This window comes from Diadema antillarum, unplaced genomic scaffold (assembly GCF_040938485.1).
Source record: "Diadema antillarum isolate AM-2024a unplaced genomic scaffold, OU_Dant_1.0 scf00000076, whole genome shotgun sequence".
NCBI classification, from domain to species: domain Eukaryota; kingdom Metazoa; phylum Echinodermata; class Echinoidea; order Diadematoida; family Diadematidae; genus Diadema; species Diadema antillarum.
This window is the reverse complement of record NW_027270965.1, coordinates 342,661-362,211: the sequence shown is the minus strand read 5'-3', so window position 1 is coordinate 362,211 and position 19,551 is coordinate 342,661. Positions and strand designations below refer to the sequence as shown.

Below are 19,551 nucleotides of genomic sequence, written 5' to 3'. Positions count from 1 at the left end.
TATATATATATATATATATATAAAAATATATATATATATATATATATATATATATATATATATATATATATATACATGTATATATATATATAGCGGTGAAGCGGGCTTGGCCTCGTACGTTGTGGGTGCTGCATTATCTTTAGGTATATGTGTGACAGAGGAATGACTCGCAGACGTTGCAGTAATGTTCACTATGGCCTTTTATTCTCCCAAGCTTTCGACCGTGTTACCAGTCTTTTTCAAGGGCTTTTAAAGGGACTGTACATTACTGGTTGAGGTGGGGATTCAGGTTTATAACATTAATAAGTGAGATAAGGAGAAACCTCTTATGAAATATGAAAGAGCATGTAATTTCAAGAAGGATTCAGCGTTTATTTGATGAAAATTGGTTTTCAAATGGCTCAGATATCCAAAAAAGTGATAATAATAAAAGGCGACAGGCCACGCCTTTTATAAGGATCTCTTTGTTTCACCTTGTTTTTGGATATCTCTGCCATTCTAAAACCGAATTTCATCAAATAAACTTTTGATACCCCTTAGAATTGCACGCTCTTTGACATCTCATAGAGTGGTTTCTGAATATCTCGCAAAACGTTAAAAGCTAAATCCTCACCTCAACCAGAACTGTACACACCCTTTAAGGCATTGGGATATGCTTGCTTTGTGTGTGTGATGTCACTCACACTCATCCCTCTGACACCACACACACAAAACAAGCATATCCCAATGCCTTAAAAGCCCTTGAAAAAGACTGGTAACACAGTCGAAAGCTTGGGAGAATAAAAGGCCATAGTGAACATTACTGCAACATCTGCGAGTCATTCCTCCGTCACACCATGGGTCCATGGTCACACACACACATATACATCTGTATATATGATATTACAGTATATCTACTATATAATGGAAGGCATACCGACATATTATGTCTGTATGTCCTCTGTCATTGCAGATTGCTCCTTATGTGTAACAAACCATGATTTCATGTTCATCCGACATTTGCTTTCAGAACTGAGAATAAGCTGCCATTTCCTTGAAATTATTTTCGATGCATTCAATAAATATGCAGCCATGTGTACATGTGTGAATATACTATATGTGACATATTATATACACACAAAATTGAAACTCTCAAAATATGTCTAGACATATGCTATTTACTACAGTGCTGTATTGTGATGTGATGTGTATTGGTTATAAAAGATATATGCCTTGTGCAAATGTGGTTTGTGTGATTGTGGGCTTTCATGAAAAAGGAATTCATTTAGGTGTGAACTGAGTTGGGATCAAATTATAAGTTCTGAATTGAAAGTTATGTGGGAGTAAAGGTTGATCAAAAGTCACATTTTGAAGTTGACATGATAAAAGGCAAAAGAGTGCACTCGAGAATATCAAATTTGACTCGTGGATGTGATGTACAAGCTTGAGCAGTTAAGAAAAAGAAAGGTAGCAAGGTCAGGGGTCAAAGTCTATGGCTAAATTCTGATTTGTTTTTTTCTAAGTACTTTTTTGTAATACTATTGGAACACAGATCTGAAGACACATTGTAGAAAGTCAAATTTGGTATATGGACTGAACTATGATTATTGACAAAAACAGATCTGACTAGATTGTTGCAAAATGTAGCTAAGGTGTATAACATGTATCTTTCAAAAGTATAGTGACTATGATATTATGTGAACTGACTACTCGGTAGGCACCTACATATAGTTTAGGCCACGTGGAAAAAGAAATAGTTTTTCGTCCTAACTTTTTGAAGAAAGGAGGATGAGGGCATTTTTTTTCTTTTTTTTTTTCTTTTTTGAAGTGACCAATCCCCTGGACATTGCAATTGGGTAGTCCAATTTCCAGTTGTTTTTAAGTACAGCAAGATATGTAGGCTGGGTATGTGTGAGGTTGAACGGCTGGTAACAGCAAAAATCACCTGAATTTCATTGTTTAATCGTTTAAAAAAAATAAACAATTTAACAACTTTTTGATGCGCCGATATACATGTAATGAATTTTTTTTTTTTTAAATGATGCCAGCTGGGACAAGAAACTTTTTTTTTTTAAAGTTGTCGTAGAACAGGTGTAGTATATATCATTTTAATAATGTTCCGGCCTATATAGTTGTTGGTTGAGATGGGGGATTCACATTTTTTTAGCTTTTTGCGAGATAATGGTTTCTGATTTGATAATCAGAAACCACATCTGAAATATCAAAGAGCATATCTAATTATAAACAGAATACATTTATTTGGTGAAAATCAGTTCTGATGGCTGAGATATCCAAAAACATAGTAAAACAAAGTGGTCCTAATAAAAGGTGTGTCCCACCTTTTATTAGGACCTCTTTGTTTTTTATATCTCAGCCATTTCAAAACCAATTCTCATCAAATAAACTTTGAATTTATCTTAGTATTATATGCTTTCATATTGCACAAGTTTAATTCTCATTGTCTCCTGCCGGATCAATTAAAACAGAGATGTTAAATCTAGCTGGAGGCCCATACCAGGCCTATGCATTGTATAAATAATAATAGATATTTCAGAATTGTACGAGACCACAGTTACTTTTCTCAATAGTTGCTTGTTTCTGTTTACATTTTTGATGATATCGATTGTAAATACGTGAGGGGGTGGTGGGTATAAAATTGACCTCCAGTAGGGAGTTGGACCACCGAACTAAAACATAGTGGAATGCGTGTTCACCCAGGAAATACGCAGCCATCAAAACTTGCTACCACCGCCATTTTGATAGGTCAATTTTTCCTGATATGGAGTGCACGCTATGTGGATCCAACCACTCTCTCATTTTCGATTGTTCATGCACGCGTCATAATCGCGCACCCCACCCCCACTTACTTCCTCATCAATCGCGCACACACTGGTAACACGGGAGGTATATGGTATGATCAAGGAGGTATGTTCAATTCGGTGTAATAATGGCATAGATAAAAATGGCAGAGGTAAAAATGGCAGAGGTGAAAATGTCAGAGGTAATGGCAGAGGTAAATAATTAAGACAGTGGTACAAATGTCAGAGGTAAAGTTGTCAGTGGTCGAAATGTCAGTGGTCAAAATGCCAGAGATAAAAATGTCATTGATAAAAATTTAGTCGTAGAAATGCAAGATGACGAGGTAAAAGTGACAGAGATTTTATTTTCCTTCATGTTTCTGACACCTTTCTAGCAATACGCGCTTTTCGTGCCTTCTCCTGAAATAATTAAAGCACGGGGGAGACCGGGGAGAAATGGGACACGGGGAGAAATATAAACTCATGTATATAAGTTGAAAAATGGTCGGCAAGTCAACAATCCAATTATATCAGTATTAGCCTCGGTACACCTGAAAAAGGACATATTGACTACCATACAGCTCTACAGGTATCTTGTCTGTAAAATATCAAACTTATATCTCGTAGGTCCTATACTATGTTAATAGGTATTTTAATAAGCGTGCAAACTTCTGAAAATAAAATTGCTTGATAACAGACATGCAGGTATGAAAAATTGGCAGGGATCTTTTACTGTTTTTGTTATCACTGGGAGAAATTTAATAGGGCATAGTGTTACATTTCTCCCCGCAGCACATGTAAATCCTACTTTGGTCATGATGGTTATCTAATTTCTCTCCAGGTTGTCTCATTTCTCAGCGCTTGATGTCCCATTTCCCCCCAAATTAGGGGTTAAACAAATCATTAATTACACGAAAATGTTATATATATATATATATATATATATATATATATATATATAATAGGGGTATCACAAAATGCTCTACTAATGTTCCTACACTCCTGTGCTACATACTCTCTCTAAAAAAAAAAAAAATCGAGTGAAAATATTTACTCTTAAAGGAGTGAATTTAGAGTGAAATTGGAGTGAATTTTGAGTGAAAATGTTCATTTTCACTCATTTTGGAGTGACCTCAGGGATCACTCCTAAATCTTTGAACAATGTAATGAAATATTTTGCAAGAGCCTACTGATGTCTGCCGATACATCTAGCTGTAGTTTGTTTTTTGCGTTTTGTATTTTTACTTCTATATTATGTCGTGATCAGGCCTTGTGAGAAAGATATAGGCTCCTACGAAACCTGAATGTGAGAAAATAACATAGAACAGGTGAAAAATTAGCGGTTCGCTTCGACAATGTCTCCTTCACTTCTTTACACTAAACAGTTCAAAAAATGAAAAATAATGACAATATACTAGCCTGGAAGTGAGCGGAATTCGTTTGTGTAAGAGTGTGTATATGTGAGAGTAAATGTTGTATATCTGCGTATAGAAGTATATGTTTATAACAAAAGTGGGTTCGTGCGTGTGTGTGTGTTTGTGTGTGTGTGTTTGTGTGTGTGATAACTTCATTGGGCGAAACAACGTATAGGATTATACTGTTTAAGGGCTATGCAGCATTGTTGAAACCCCCTTTAATAATAATGATAATAATGATAATAATGATAATTTCCCATAGGCCTATACTAGGCTCTTTTTTAGCTGGTTTATTATTCCTCTGAACAGACAGATTACGCCACTGCACTTGAATCAAAATCAGAATAATGAGAGTGCTGTCATCTTTTTAAAACATAATTCAATAAATATTCTTCAAATCTGCAATTTGGATTTGATAATTTGATAAATACAGTTTGCTCTGGCTATAGGTCATTATTCAAAACCTCTTTATACGCTTACCTCTGACGAAATCGCTCTCATTACTTCTGCCATTTTACCTCTGCCATTTTTACTTCTGCCATTTTTACCTCTGCCATTTTTGCCTCTGCCATTTTTACCTCTGCCATTTCTACCTCTGCCATTTCTACCTCTGCCATTTTACTATGACATTTTTACCTCTGTCATTTTTACCTCTGCCATTTTTACCTCTGCCATTTTTACCTGGCACCAATCAGGTTCCATAGCTAGATAGAGCTAGGGCCTATGACAGTGACACTGACAGTGTGTAAATTTATGATGATCGATGGTGATGATGTTGATGATGCCATGATTAAGATCAAATCCCCAAATGAATGTTCGTTTTGCCAAATTTTGGTGCGTTTCAAATTCCATGAAACCGTGGTCCCGAAACCGTAGGCCTAATGTTTGTATTTATTTAAATTTTAAATGACAAATGTATACCAATAATTTTCCTTAACTTAAGGTTGAGTCTATTTTGATGGCAAATTTTCACACACACACTCACACACACACACACAAATCAGCTCGCTCTCTCACATGTCATTGAGTATCATGCATTGACCCTCTCCCCCAGCTCACAATTAATCATGTATTTGTAGCCTGTTTGAAAAATTCCAGGATATTCTTGTAAATTCCAGGAGTTTTTAGTGTTGATTTCAGGAGGACTGACCTTGAAAAGTGGAAGCACTGATGATATGAAGCAATAAGACAGACGCAGGATCTTGCCTGCCTTTGATGAGCAACTGAAACTCTGGGCCTAACTTCTTTTAGTGGCGAGCATTATGCCTAAATTAAAGTGCTTATTAATGAAGAAACTTGATTTATTTACGGTGCATATGTAATTCTAGGTTTACTAAAGCAATCTAGAAATTCAACAGCAAGAAAAAAAAAAACGCCGCAAACATGTTAAAAGAACTAATGTGAGTCCTCCGCATAGCCGCCATACAGCCTACACACAGCGCCCGTGCCTACATGATTTCGTCTAGCTCTGGACCCTTTTTATCGACTTTGTCAGACTGGCAAAAGATCGAGAAGTTTAACTCGAAGTTTTGCCAGTGTGACCGCAAACTTTCCACGTAACTTTCCGCCAAACTTCTCGATCTGTTTGCGGGCTATGTATCCGAAGCGCAAGGCCAGTGTCATGTACAAACGTGCATTGTTACGTCATAATCACTAGCCACTGGACGGCGTACTCTTGCTTGCGCGCGTACCAGTGGCCCAGTCTGACCGCGCCTAAGCGTGCACTCCATATAAGGAAAAATTGACCTAACAAGATGGCGACGCAACACGGTAAATTTGGCTGCACGGTCTCGTGTATGTTGGGAATAGGGACACGCATTCCACTATGTTTTAGTTCGGTGAGTTGGACACGTGTACGTGTACCGTGATTTGGCTACAGAGGATCAGTGCTTGGGTTCTTCTCCCGCCGATATCTCTCGCAATTCGAGATTTCATTGCGTTGAATACATAATTTTGGGCTACTTTGTCTTCTCGATCACGCCGAAAGAAGTGCACTCCATGGCCCACAACACGCGAACGTGCAATGCGTGTGGAAACGGCCATTTGGTTCGATAGGAACGTTGCCAAGAGAAGCCATCATGCTCCGGATTTTGACCGTACTTCTAGCATTATCTTTGGCTACAGCAGCTGAAGAGGCTTGCTATAGCTTTGGTGGAGGTCATGTCTATCCTGGAGAGACACCGAGATCTTCGGCTCACGCTGTTCACTGGAGTAAAGTTCAAAGTAAGTTTCCACCAGCTGTCTGATTTGACCTCCTCGCTCAGCTAGCCCAGCGCCTGCAGCTGCGTGCTTGCCCTTACGAGGCCGCGAGGCCTGCCTACCTACTTGCCTGCCGCGGACTGAGCCTCTCCTCTGCTCTGGGGACTGCTTGTTGTGAGTGGGGTACATTATGGGTGGGACCTGGGGGCTGGCTGCATCTTTCCCAGTTCACAGTCCACCTCTTCCCTGCAGCTACAGTTCTTCACAATTCATGGTAGCCGCCCAATTCTGCAATCAATGCCAGCCACCATAGCCAATAGCAGTTCGGGAAACCCACTCACAAGGGGGGCCCCTCCTTATAAGTAACCCGTCCCCCTTATAAGTAACCCCGTCCCCCTTATAAGTAACCCCCGGGGCACCCCTTATAAGGCGTCTCCACGCTTTTTTGCAATGCAACGCGAAAATGAAAGGACTGCGGCAATTCGCTTGATTATGTCCATAAAGCTTCACAAGTTTCCTAAAATCCTAGTTACTCACGAAATTTGAGCAAAATCGGTTTGAGGCATCATATCTAAAATCATGGACGTGGCGACTGAGTACAACTACTCAGTCGCCACTTCTGCACTCAAGCATTGCCGCGCCGCCGCGCTCTCAGTCGCCATGACTGCACTCAAGCATTGCCGCGCCGCCGCGCCTGGCAACACTCACGCCAGTAATCGCTCGCATTTCAGCATTCGCATGGGTCGTTTGACATCGCATTTAAATCCATGATTTTAGATATGATGCCTCAAACCGATTTTGCTCAAATTTCGTGAGTAACTAGGAAACTTGTGAAGCTTTATGGACATAATCAAGCGAATTGCCGCAGTCCTTTCATTTTCGCGTTGCATTGCAAAAAAGCGTGGAGACTCCTTATAAGGGGTGCCCCGGGGGTTACTTATAAGGGGGACGGGGTTACTTATAAGGGGGACGGGTTACTTATAAGGAGGGGCCCCCCTTGTGAGTGGGTTTCCCGAACTGATAGGGCCTGACAGCAAAGTCGTAACTTGACCAAAAGATCAAACGAGCGCCGCGCCGATAAAGTCAAAACGTTACATCACGTAAATAAATAATTACAGTAAATTTACATGGTCATGGATCATGATTATGATGCACGGAATTGTGGAAAAGTCCTCCAGACAGACAGATTTTGTCTAACTTACATACAGCCACACTACACTCTATAGTTCAGTTGCCAATCAAAAGCCCCAAAATTAATGTGCTGATGGATTTTGATTGGTATTTGCAGAGTTGCCACTTGCCAGAATACGGACTGTATAAACGCGATTGTGAGACCTCTGCTCTAGTAACACTCAACTGTTAACTGGTCAACAGCTATTAAACGGTTAGGTGCAGGCCAAGTAATAATGTTAACGTTTGGCCAAAAGATTGGTCTGTATTGTATATATATATGTGTATCTGGTCATCGGGGATTTGTTCCGTGGAGACTGCGTCTGGCTTCATGGATCCCCTCGAGGAGAGCGATTACTGTGTACTAACCGCAGCAGCGACCCCATACGGACAAATACGTACCTGTTACAGCGCCCCGCGAGGGGGTTATCTGTGTACTAACAGCTAGTACTAGTAGGTCAAAAGAAAAAAGAAAATAAAAGACTCCTCCGGACGGCAGGCAGATCTTTCTGTCTACATGAACATTAACTGTTGAGTGTTGTTACTAATGTTAGGCATTGCCATTACACATATTAGTAGGTTCTAGAACGTATTATTGATTGTAAAGTTGCCACTTTTTGAATAATCAGATAGCGTTATGCAACAGGACAGGGCTCATGCCATGCCATGCATGTCTAGTTTTTATAGCTATTACTTAGTGAAGTTTACAGCTGATGGATGGGTCAGAGGAGAGCATTTTATCAACTGTTGATTGAAAACATTTATTCCCTGCAACTTGCAATATTTGGTAGGGTGTGGGCAGTGCAGTGCATCTATATTACATCATGTACTTGATAGAAAAGGCATGCAAAGTTGTAACTGAATTTGCAGAACCACTCGGTCTAACGCAACCGTAATAGAAACTTTGTTTAACTGTCATTGAGATGTAAACATGGCGTGGCAGTGTGGGATGTATCTGAAACACCTGAGTAGTGAATAACAATATATATGAATTATAATGTAAAGCCAAATATGATTTGCAATATTTTATGCTGAATTGCAGTAGGTACAGACCTACATCTTACTGCATCTCTTGGATGATATAGAAAAAGTGTTGACCAACTTTCTGCTGAATACCAGTTTCATGCGTGACATTGCACTCATGGCAGACCTCTAACTGATATTATTTTATTCATGTGTATGATTCTTTTTATCAGAGATTTTACTTTTTTCTGTCTCTTTAACTGTTACATTTGTTATGCTTTCTCACCTGTGTTGTGTCCTGCAGTTTCAAAGCCAGCACCTGCCTTCGAAGGGACAGCAGTTATAAATGGAGAGTTCAAGGCCATGAAATTGTCGGACTTTGTTGGAAAATACCTGGTTCTCGTCTTCTACCCACTGGACTTGTAAGAGACAGCTGTTGAAATTATTTCATGTTTATGGGGAGGTGGCAAGGGAAGATGTTGTGATGTCATTGGACATTGCTGTTCAAGTCCAGTATTAACTGCTGGTGGTATGGGAAAATGGGCATGGAAAATACTTTTCACTTGTTCCGAGGCAAGACTCTTAATAGATGCATGAAAGCAGTACTTATCACTTTCTTTTCTTTTTCTCTTTTTTTTGTTTTGTTGTTGTTGATAAGGCATCAGATACACTTGTAGCTATGCGAGTTGGCACAATATAAAAGTTATTGTAATCACTTCATGTATTTCATGTTCCCTTTCCTCAATGGTGCAATCCACTTTCTGCCTGGCCTATGTCAAAGGCTCTTGTGCTGTAGCAACCACAAGTGAAGTGGTTAGTGAGCATAGGATAAGGAAGATGGAATTGAGTCACCAGCAGGAGGCAAGCCCCAGGAAGAGGATCTTTGGCAACCTGTCTGGCTTGAGTTATTTTACTCCTTTGGATAACCGAATTTTGCAGCAAGCAAAATTCACATCCACTCATTAGAGCTCAATTTCAACTTACCCAGAAGCATATCATTGGGCATTATTTTACACAGATCTAGCAGTTTCATTGTCAAGGTGACCGTCTGTAGATATTGAGTGGGGTTGGTTTACCAGGTAAGCATTCTCCTAGCACATGAACAATAATGATATTTGCAGATCATATCAAAAGGCCTGTGTGCTGATGCCCTGGGCTTCAGCTTGCATCAGTTGCAATTGTTTGTGCTAAAAACAGTTTGAGCGCCTTCAACAACAACTCCTTTCTGTCCACCCTTTAGCCATATTGTACTTTAGGTTAAACACACAATAACTGTCAATTGTTATGTGCAATTTTACACACATGCCCTATTTTAATGACCTGTCTTGACTGTTAACCAAATCTACCTGCATTTTGATTTGATTTTCTGCTTCCTTTCTCTCTTGCTTTTACTTTTCCAGTACCTTCGTGTGTCCTACAGAAATCATCGCCTTCAGCGATAGGATCGAAGAGTTCCGAGCTATCAACACAGAAGTCGTTGCAATCTCAGTTGATTCTCAATTCACACATCTTGCATGGTAAGATGTCAAAAATAATCCCAGCATTCAGATGACATGCTATCATCTGTAGTTCCGGAGTGTGATTTGTAAGTGTAGCTTTCCTGGTTCAAAAGCAAGTTTCTATAGATGATTGTAGAACCTATATCCAGATCTCACCATGCTCACATTATCACATTATCCTTTGGGTACCGTAAAACGGGGTGAAAAGGGACGGCGAGGTGAATAGGGACAAAACCGAGAAAAGTTTTTTGAATGTGCATGTTTCAAATTTGCTTGAACTTTTTTTCTTATTTTTATCACAGGATGGAAGGACCATCCAACAGTGTCCAGAAAGTGGTCCTCCTGATGTGAAAAATTTTTTAAAGGGTACTGGAGGTCCAAATAAAAAGTTTTCAAAAAATCACAAAAAAAATCAGGGCGGTCAAAACTTTCCTGCTCCTGTGGCCATTGATTAATGAAATTCGCTAAAAAAGGTTCATGAATCTAGCCTATTAGGTCCTACAACACACCTTTAAATATGAAATAATTATTCCAACAGGAATTTGTGACAGCACATTTTGTCTTCTCTTGGTCAAAAAATCAGTTAGACTGGGGTGAATAGGGACACCATGGTGTCGCTTGATTGGCCCTTTAAATTTTCTGTATGATTAACTAATGTAATGTCATAAATTGCTCTGAAATGTTTGTTATGTCCAGTTATTTCCAAAAGTGTGAATTTTTATTCTAAATCTCTTGACAAGAGAGCAATAAGATCTTTGGATATGTGGCTTCACTTTTGTATACATAGATGACAGTGAACTTTGCTGTCTTAACCCTAACTTGGGGAGGAAGAGTCTGGGAATCCCCGCCCCACCCACCCTCTCGGGAATTTTTTTCACTGCCTAAGACAGGCTATGACTCTTCCACTTGTATTTCATGACCCTTTTCTCTGTCTTCTGCATGTTTTAATGCCAATAACACATCTGTTTGGGTCAGACCCATACTATAGGTGCCAGCTTATAATTGCTGTAAGAACTCCCAAAATATCCCCAACATCATAAGAGTCAAGTTACACTGAATTAAAAGTGTATGAATAAGATTGTACATCATGATTTGCCACTTGAAGACGTGGGTTAATATTTGAGTGCAATTCAATGGATTAGTAAAGTTTTGACTTACTTTTCAATCTTAACCTTTGACCTGATGGGTCACATTTTTTTATATCAGCTCATTTTGTTGGGCTGTTGAAATTTTTGTTAAAGATTGATTTAACAATGGAATAGATTGCTCTTAAATGTTTGTATATCATTTTTAAACTCTGTAGTTGTTCCCTTAATCCAATTCATTGGATGGATTGAAAAAAAAAATGCCTCCAAACAGCTTTTTTTGGATCAAAATTAGTGTTGTCCCTGTTGACCCCAAATTTGGGGTCAACAGGGACAGCATCATTTTATCAAAAAACATACTTTTTCCCCAAATATTTATTTTCTCTCACAATACCAAATTAAAGGTATTTTAGGTGGACATAAAATCCCCACATAAGATTGAGTCTCTGGGCTGCATGAAAAAAAATACAATCATGAGAACTTTAAATTTGTCCCTATTCACCCCGTTTTACGGTACTTATACTGCCACAAGTAATCTAAAGTTGTTACTGTATAGCTGTGTGGCCTACTTAGACAATGAGTAAAAGCAATTATCATAGATGAATTTGATCTCGATAAACTCAGTATTTGATATTATCATTATAATTAAGCTTGGATGGTTTTGCCTTGCAATGAGCCTTGCTGTTCGGTGTCAAGAGGTAATTTGACCCACTGGTACCCAATACTCACCAGGATTTATCAAGCTCTCACTACGTTTGCTGTGTACACGTGATGTTATGAGATGGACCTTCAAACTATGGTTGAATAATATGCACACTGTATCGCTTGAGTGTTTGCTTACAAGTGTATGTCTGTTATACAGGATCAATACTCCAAGAACACAAGGAGGTCTTGGACCTATCCAGTTACCCATCTTATCAGACCTGACCCACCAAATCTCAAAGGACTATGGCGTTCTACTGGAGGATCTTGGACACACTCTCAGGTACCCGCTGTTTTCACGCAGTCTCCATTTCCATTAAATGAATTCCTGTACAAAATTGTCATAACGTATTAGGCCCTTGCTTGAGTGCACATTGGGCTAGTAAGAGAAATGATTTTTGTAATGGCTGATATGAATAGATCCTTATACATACTGACAGGCCTCGCATTTCATCAAATTCAAGTCAAGAACACTTTTTTTAGGGGGCACAAGTCCACTCAATGGAGCACAAGTGAGCAATAAAATACATTGTATTGTGGCCATGATTGGTTTGATTTTGAACAGGGCATTTGGACCAGTAGGAGGGACATGGCGGCAAATTGTCAATGGCCACTAAGTATTTTGAGTGCTGCATACATGCATGAATGGATAAATTGATTGATACAATGTACTCCTGTTACAATGCACATGGTTGTAATGAAATTTTGTTACAATGAAGTAAAAACTCAAGCCCCCAAATGATTATCTACATATCTTAATATCACCTTATTTGTTCAGCTATAAAGAAATCTGAATATAAAACTGCCAATCCTGAGGACTTTGCTATTTATGGAGTTGTCTGTGTAAGAGTAGGGGATATTGACTTAATGACGATTTAGTGACTGGACTTCTTTATTACTGGAGATGTCTTGTATAAGAGTAGTGTAATTTGATTGATAACTGACAATCTAATGACAGTCTACAAAATCTTTGATGTAGATATGCCTTTCTGACCAACAGCATCAATATTTGTGAAATCCGTACTTCTCTTGGCAGGGGACTGTTTATCATTGATGACAAAGGGGTGCTGAGGCAGATTACCATGAACGATCTGCCCGTGGGCCGATCCGTGGACGAGACTTTGCGACTGGTGCAAGCCTTCCAGTACACGGATAAGCATGGAGAGGTTTGTCCAGCAGGCTGGAAACCTGGAAGTGATACGGTGAGTCCAGATGCAAGTTCTTTTTGAGTCACAGACATTGATAAGGAATTTGTTCAGCCTTGCCCTTCCCTGCTGTATTCTGTGATCTGTCCTCTTGAGGACATGCTGGTAGAGTCGTCATAAACCATGCAATGCTGCAGTCTACCGACTGTGCTAGAATTATTCTGTTCAGTCCCTCAGGATGAATACTCATTACAGACCTCAATGGAATATGGTATATCATACAAATATCATACGTTTTGTTTTGTTTCAAGTATTCATTTCATCTTGCCATACTGTTGACAATCAAGTCAAAGCTCACGTTCTAAAAAAAATGATAGTGTGATTACTCTATCATAAGCCACTTTATAACATTAAAAGTGACATCAACTGTTTTAAAAACAAACCATGCATTGCAACTGATTGACAAATTGCCCTACATCGACGTAAATAAGCACTGAATTGATCAGTGTTTTAGTAGCAGCCATGATAAAAAATCATGAATTTGAGTAACAAAGCAGTGCCCGCTGCATGCTGTGGGGATTGGAACCAACACTTGCTGTCGGGCGAAAGCTCGGTGGTCTAGTGGAGGTGGCGCCTGTCCGGTGGTCGGGGGGTCGTGGGTTCGAGTCCTGCTCGGGTATGTGCGCCCATGATTTTTTATCATGGCTGCTACTAAAACACTGATCAATTCAGTGCTTATTTACGTCGATGTAGGGCAATTTGTCAATCAGTTGCAATGAAATCATCTCGACGGAAGAATTTCATGAATTTGAGTAACAAAGCAGTGCCCGCTGCATGCTGTGGGGATTGGAACCAACAATTGCTGTCGGGCGAAAGCTCGGTGGTCTAGTGGAGGTGGCGCCTGTCCGGTGGTCGGGGGGTCGTGGGTTCGAGTCCTGCTCGGGTATGTGCACCCATGATTTTTTATCATGGCTGCTACTAAAACACTGATCGATTCAGTGCTTATTTACGTCGATGTAGGGCAATTTGTCAATCAGTTGCAATGAAATCATCTCGACGGAAGAATTTCATGAATTTGAGTAAACCATGCATTACTTACTCTTTTTCTCTTTGACTGCTGATGGAAAGAGATTTTTATCAAGTTTTATACATCACAAAGTCAATATCAAGCCTATTTTAATGTAGCAGTATGATGTGGCTTGACTTGAAAAAAAAAAGTATGAAATGCAACTCATCATGTTTCTGTATGTGCGTTTTATTTCAGATTATACCCAACCCAGAAGATAAGCTCAAATACTTCGCAAAACAGCAGCCAGGAGGAAGTGCATAGCGACACTCGTTGGAAGGAGACTGTTCGCTTGGACATCTTTTTTTCAGTGCTTCTTTCAATCTGTTTCCTCACCTCACTTAATCTTTGGTTTTTCATTGTCTATCCTGTGAAGATTTGTGACTTTACAATCTTCCCAATAGAAATAAATTTCAAGTTTTCATTCCATTGTAGTAGTGTTCATTCTGTGTCATGTTTCCATCTTGCTGCTGTGATTATACAATGATTTCAGCAGATTGCATGTCATTGGATTTCATTGATCTTTATTAGAGGGAAGGGTATGATATCTATATCTTATTGATCTTTATTAGAAGGAAGGGTATGATACAGTGGAAACTCGATATAACGAGATAGTCGGGACCGAGTCATTTTCCTCGTTATAGCCGATATCTCGTTATATCAGTAGGCATAAAAGAAGGCATAAAATAAAGATATTAATTTGCACATGTGGGACTACCCATCATATTTCAATCAATACTTGATATTGTGTGTGAGGGAATTACTCACCTGCATGGGTAAGAAGATGTTTTTCGCCAAGGAAATCCAATATCAAGAATGTGTTTCTTATTAATTGTAGATGTTTGAATTTGTAAATTTATATAGCTTGCGATTGTATCAAGATCGTCAGTGGATTGGTATGTGGTTATCGTATGGGTGTGTGTTGTGTGGAAAGCTTGAATATGGTCGGCACAATGCTGTGTGTGTATGTGACACATTCTGTATGTACATTATGACTGCGTGTGTGTGAAGACGGGGAATTCCCTAAGTACAAGGCCAATCACAGCATCAGATTGCCTCACTCCTGCTAAACGTCATGATGATGTCATGTATACATATGGCCGTCCCACCACATTTTCTGCATGTATCGGTGTGCGTGCACACACACACTTCACACGTACAACATGCAGTGCTAGCTGGAGTGCACTGAAGAAAATGATTATGTGTGTACAAGACAGTTTTTGGCGCATCAAGCTTTACAATCTCGGAAGATGATAGCACAGGCGAAGTAAAGCTTTACCGAAGGCATTTTGCTTTACCTCGCTATAGCAGGTTTGATTAACTATGTTTTTCTTTGTTTGGAAGTCACAAAATTTATCTCGTTATAGCAGTTATTTCGTTATAGCCGATCTCGCTATAAGAGTAGCATTTTACATAGACTTGTGTGGAAGGAAATTTGGGACCGAGAAAATTTCCTCGTTATAACCGATATCTCGTTATAGCAGTGTTCGTTATACCGAGTTTCCCCTGTATCTATATTTATAAAACACCAGCTGAGCACACATATCATTTCAAGAGCACCTGTTTTATAGTGTACCTATGACGGCTATGATATGGATCCAAGCTGGGTAGGAGGAAGATCAATCATGCATAGTTACAGTAAAGGACATATACCCACCTATTTTAAAACACCTATGAACATGATCAACAGCAAAACCCACCTACTCTGCAACCCCACCCACTCTACTCTACTCCAACCCCATCCCCAACCCCAACCCCAACCCCCTACCCCCAACCCCAACCCCAACCCCCTACCCCCAACCCCACCCACTACCCCCTACCCCCAACCCCACCCACTACCCCCAACCCTTTCCGCCTATTCCGCACTCATTGTAGCTTCACCCTCTCCACTCCAACCCCACCCCCTCACTCCACTCCAACCCCACTCCCACCCAGTCTACTCCAACCCCCTCCATCCACTCCACACTAACCCCAGTTCCACCTACTCCATCCCATCTCCAACCACACCCACTCCTATAACCTTTACCCCACAACCTCATCTACACCAACTCCACCCAATCCAGATCCATCCACTTTAGCCCTGGCCACCTTTGTAACCCTGCCCCCTTATATTAATCGTACCACAATTGCTGCAAAATAGTTATGAAAACAATTGATTTAGTAGTAGTTCATGTTGAAGCTTTCCCAGTCGAAGAATTTTGAATGATGAAGAAACTGTCATTGTTTTTCTATCTATGGGCAAATGTAAACACTACACTTCTTTTCAAACCTCCCAACAGTGGTTGTTCTGTGAAAATTGTTGAAATGTGTTGCTTGAAATAGAAGTTATCAATTTGTATACAGAACATTTTCTCTGTGGAGTTGGGTGGTATGCCTTCTTCAATATTTCATTCATGTTCTTAGATGCAGAAGTTTGCTCTTTTCTTGTGTCCTGAAGAACTTCTGAAAGTGCATAGTTATTAAAAGCAATAAGCACACCAATGATATGATGCATCTTTTCGATGTATTGACCATATATTTTCTTAGACCTATTAAATATGGGTTGTAGTTACTATAACAAGTGTTAGGTCATACCATTGCTGTTACTTGAAAAAGACTCTATCTCCTAATAGTGAGGTATTCTTCATGAATTTTGCCTTTGCTGGAAAATTACCTCCTTCATACCAGATATGGGACATTACAATTACCATACAGGACATAAACCTTGCCATCATAAAAATTCACACTGCTGTTACAAATCTGCACATGACATTGGTGTCTATGAGCAATCCCACTTCACTTTGGTAAGCTCACAAGATGTGCTGTTAACCTTGAGATCAAAACTGCAATGCTTTACTTTCCTCTGAACCTTAAGATTGTCAAGAATGTAACCTCTGTCTATCATCTATCTCATGAAGTAAGCTGCACTAGCTGACATAATTTAGTGCACTAATAGCTAACAATTAGCTTTTAAGAAAGAATAAAATTATAATTATGATAATACACAAAATGTTGTGGCGCTCAGTGTGGTACAGTCGAAAGAATATGTAGAAGTTGCTGTTGCAGTATCCTTTTTCTGTAGAATTTATCTTTTATTGTAGCTTTGTGAGTAGTAATTGTGTTGATTCCCATTCTCTGTGCAATGAATTCCTCACCATGCTTCTCTAAGAAAGAAAGTGAAAAAAAAAAAATCTGTGCTACGGCTGCAAACATAGTCCAGTTCAACGCTGAACTTTCCATCAGATGGTGATTTGGAGAAATCTCCCTCTAACCATGAACTGATTGACTTGCAAGAGGTTGTGTTTCAATACAACTGTACTTAGAGATAAGTTTATACATGTACAAGTTTAATATTGTTTGTCACATAGTGACTAATTATACTGGAATTTTATGACAATGTTTACAAGCAAGTGCTTTGCATTATGTTGGTGCATGGCTGCAGCAACTGGTCAAACCTTTCAATGTTTATTGGTGTCTGTTATAATCACAATAATTTGAAATCCTGACAGATGCTATGGTAGATAATAGTATATCATATACAGTTGTAGATGCATCTTGTAGTCATAGTGCGGTAATAGTCGTACACGATACAGGTTTTGTGGCTTGAAAGTCTGTAATACCTTGCTTTATTTCATGCACAAACAGCAACAACAAAACTTTTCAACATTTTTCTACTTCTTTAATGTGCAGTTTATATTCTACATGAAACTTTTCCAACAGTTTGAGGAGCTGAATAAACCTTGGGTAATGCCTCCAAGTTCATGGTGGTAGTTTGGTCTGATCACCAAATCATCTTTCACAGTGCCTGGTAAATATGTGTATTTTGCATACATGAAGAGAAAAAGAAAAAATGTTTCACCATGAAAAGGATATTTTAAGTCTGTTATGAAGCAAATGTGAAGCATTTTGCAAAGCAAACATGTAGTAAGAAATGAACAAATTCAAATGTGAGTGGGTCCTACCATGGTCTTCCATGGAAATAAGTACTGTATGTCACTCGTGGGGATGTTGCCTGCAAAAAATTGTGTGTCCAGTTTATACAGTGCACTCCCGTTATAACGAAATGCTCGGGACCGGCCGTTTTCTTTCGTTATAACTAAATTTCGTTATAACCGAACAAATACAATATATAACAAAAACAAGGTAACCACCACGCATATAACATATGTCTGTTGAATACTCATCATACACTGGAAAGCCATGTGAAATGGGATAGTACCTTTTTAATTTCGTTTGGATATTACATTTAAAAGAGAGCATAAAGTTGTTATTTGTCACACAATAAGTCGTATAGAAAATAATAGTTTAGGATTCCGTTACAGTTCGCTATTCCAAAGATTCGTTTCTTACTAAAGTTTGTTACTCCGAAAGACTCTTTGTTCTGAAGTTTCGCCATTCCCGGGAATCCAAAGGTTTGTTCATTATTTTGAAGCTTCGCTCTTCCGACGATTCGTTATTCCGAAAGTTCATAATTTAGATATAAATATATTGTTCGTTTTCTGAAGGCTCGTTGATCGGAAAATGAAATGAGTTTCGTCATTCCGAAGATTTGTAAATGAAAAAAATGAGAATGGTTCACTGTTCCGAAGGTTTTTAATCCGACAATCAAATAAGGTTTGTTATTCTGAAGAAGGTTTGTAGATTTTTTTTTAAAAAATGAGAAAGGTTAGTTATTTTGTAGGTTCGGTTATCTTAAAACGATTATGAAGTTTGCGATTCCAAAGTTTTGTTACTGGACACACCTTTTTCACCTTTGGATTAACGAAACTTTTTTTAAAAGTTCCGATTAACGAAAGTTTAGATCCCATCATTTTCTGACAAACGAACCGTCGTAATAAGAACCATATCTCATTGACGGTTTAACGAACTTTAGTAATAACGAACTGTTTGAATAACGGCAAAAGGTTCATAATAATTAACCCTATTTCATTTCCGAACAACGGACATTTAGGTGTATAAGAATCTGTGTGTTTTATAATAAAGTTCCTTCAAAACAATAAAACGAACCTTGTTTAATTTCAGATTATTGTATTACAATAATGCAAGTCCCCCTCAGATATATGCAGGACACAAGGAGCGAACATGTACACATAACCGGGGGGCCAAAAGCTAAAAACAGAGGTCGAGTTGCACTCTCTCTACAAACTAAGTAGACCATGCTTATTTTCAAGTTTTTATTATACCAAACAACATTCCACTGGTCTACCTCAAAAAATTTGTTGCGAAAGCCTCCAAATCCAAGATGGCGTCCAAGATGGCCGCCATATTTACTGAATTTGTTATTTGAAAGATAGAATTTGATTGAAAGATCAGATTTCAACAAATGTGATGTCATATGAAAGAGAATAAAATTGTCTACAAGTTGATACCATTTTTGTGGGTTATTGTGATAAGTGGATTGAGATTTTAAGGAAAAAACACTCATTTTTTGATATTTTTCTGAAAAAAAGGAAAATCATGTAAATGCTTGATTCAGCATAAATCCGAGAAAGACTGAAGGATTATCTTGAAACGTTTCAAGAATTTTGTTTGACATATAATTAATATTTGG

The 19,551-nt window shown here is 38.9% G+C and overlaps 1 protein-coding gene across 1 annotated transcript; it reads left to right on the top strand.

Moving 5' to 3' along the window:
* Positions 1-6,236: 6,236 nt before the first annotated feature.
* LOC139717528 (peroxiredoxin-4-like) lies at positions 6,237-14,486 on the top strand. The gene is made up of 6 exons (XM_071629031.1): positions 6,237-6,415; positions 8,829-8,946; positions 9,925-10,041; positions 11,971-12,093; positions 12,847-13,012; positions 14,220-14,486. The coding sequence occupies exons 1-6, from the start codon at positions 6,271-6,273 to the stop codon at positions 14,283-14,285; spliced, it is 735 nt and encodes a 244-aa protein (XP_071485132.1). The 5' UTR covers positions 6,237-6,270; the 3' UTR covers positions 14,286-14,486.
* Positions 14,487-19,551: the final 5,065 nt, after the last annotated feature.

What these genes read in the sequence shown, in the direction of transcription:
- LOC139717528 (XM_071629031.1), top strand. Translation starts at nt 6,271, where the DNA reads ATGCTCCGGATTTTGACCGTACTTCTAGCATTATCTTTGGCTACAGCA. An exon ending in TCACTGGAGTAAAGTTCAAA is followed by an intron (nt 6,416 to 8,828) that starts GTAAGTTTCCAC and finishes TGTGTCCTGCAG; the next exon opens with TTTCAAAGCCAGCACCTGCC. An exon ending in GGAAACCTGGAAGTGATACG is followed by an intron (nt 13,013 to 14,219) that starts GTGAGTCCAGAT and finishes GTTTTATTTCAG; the next exon opens with ATTATACCCAACCCAGAAGA.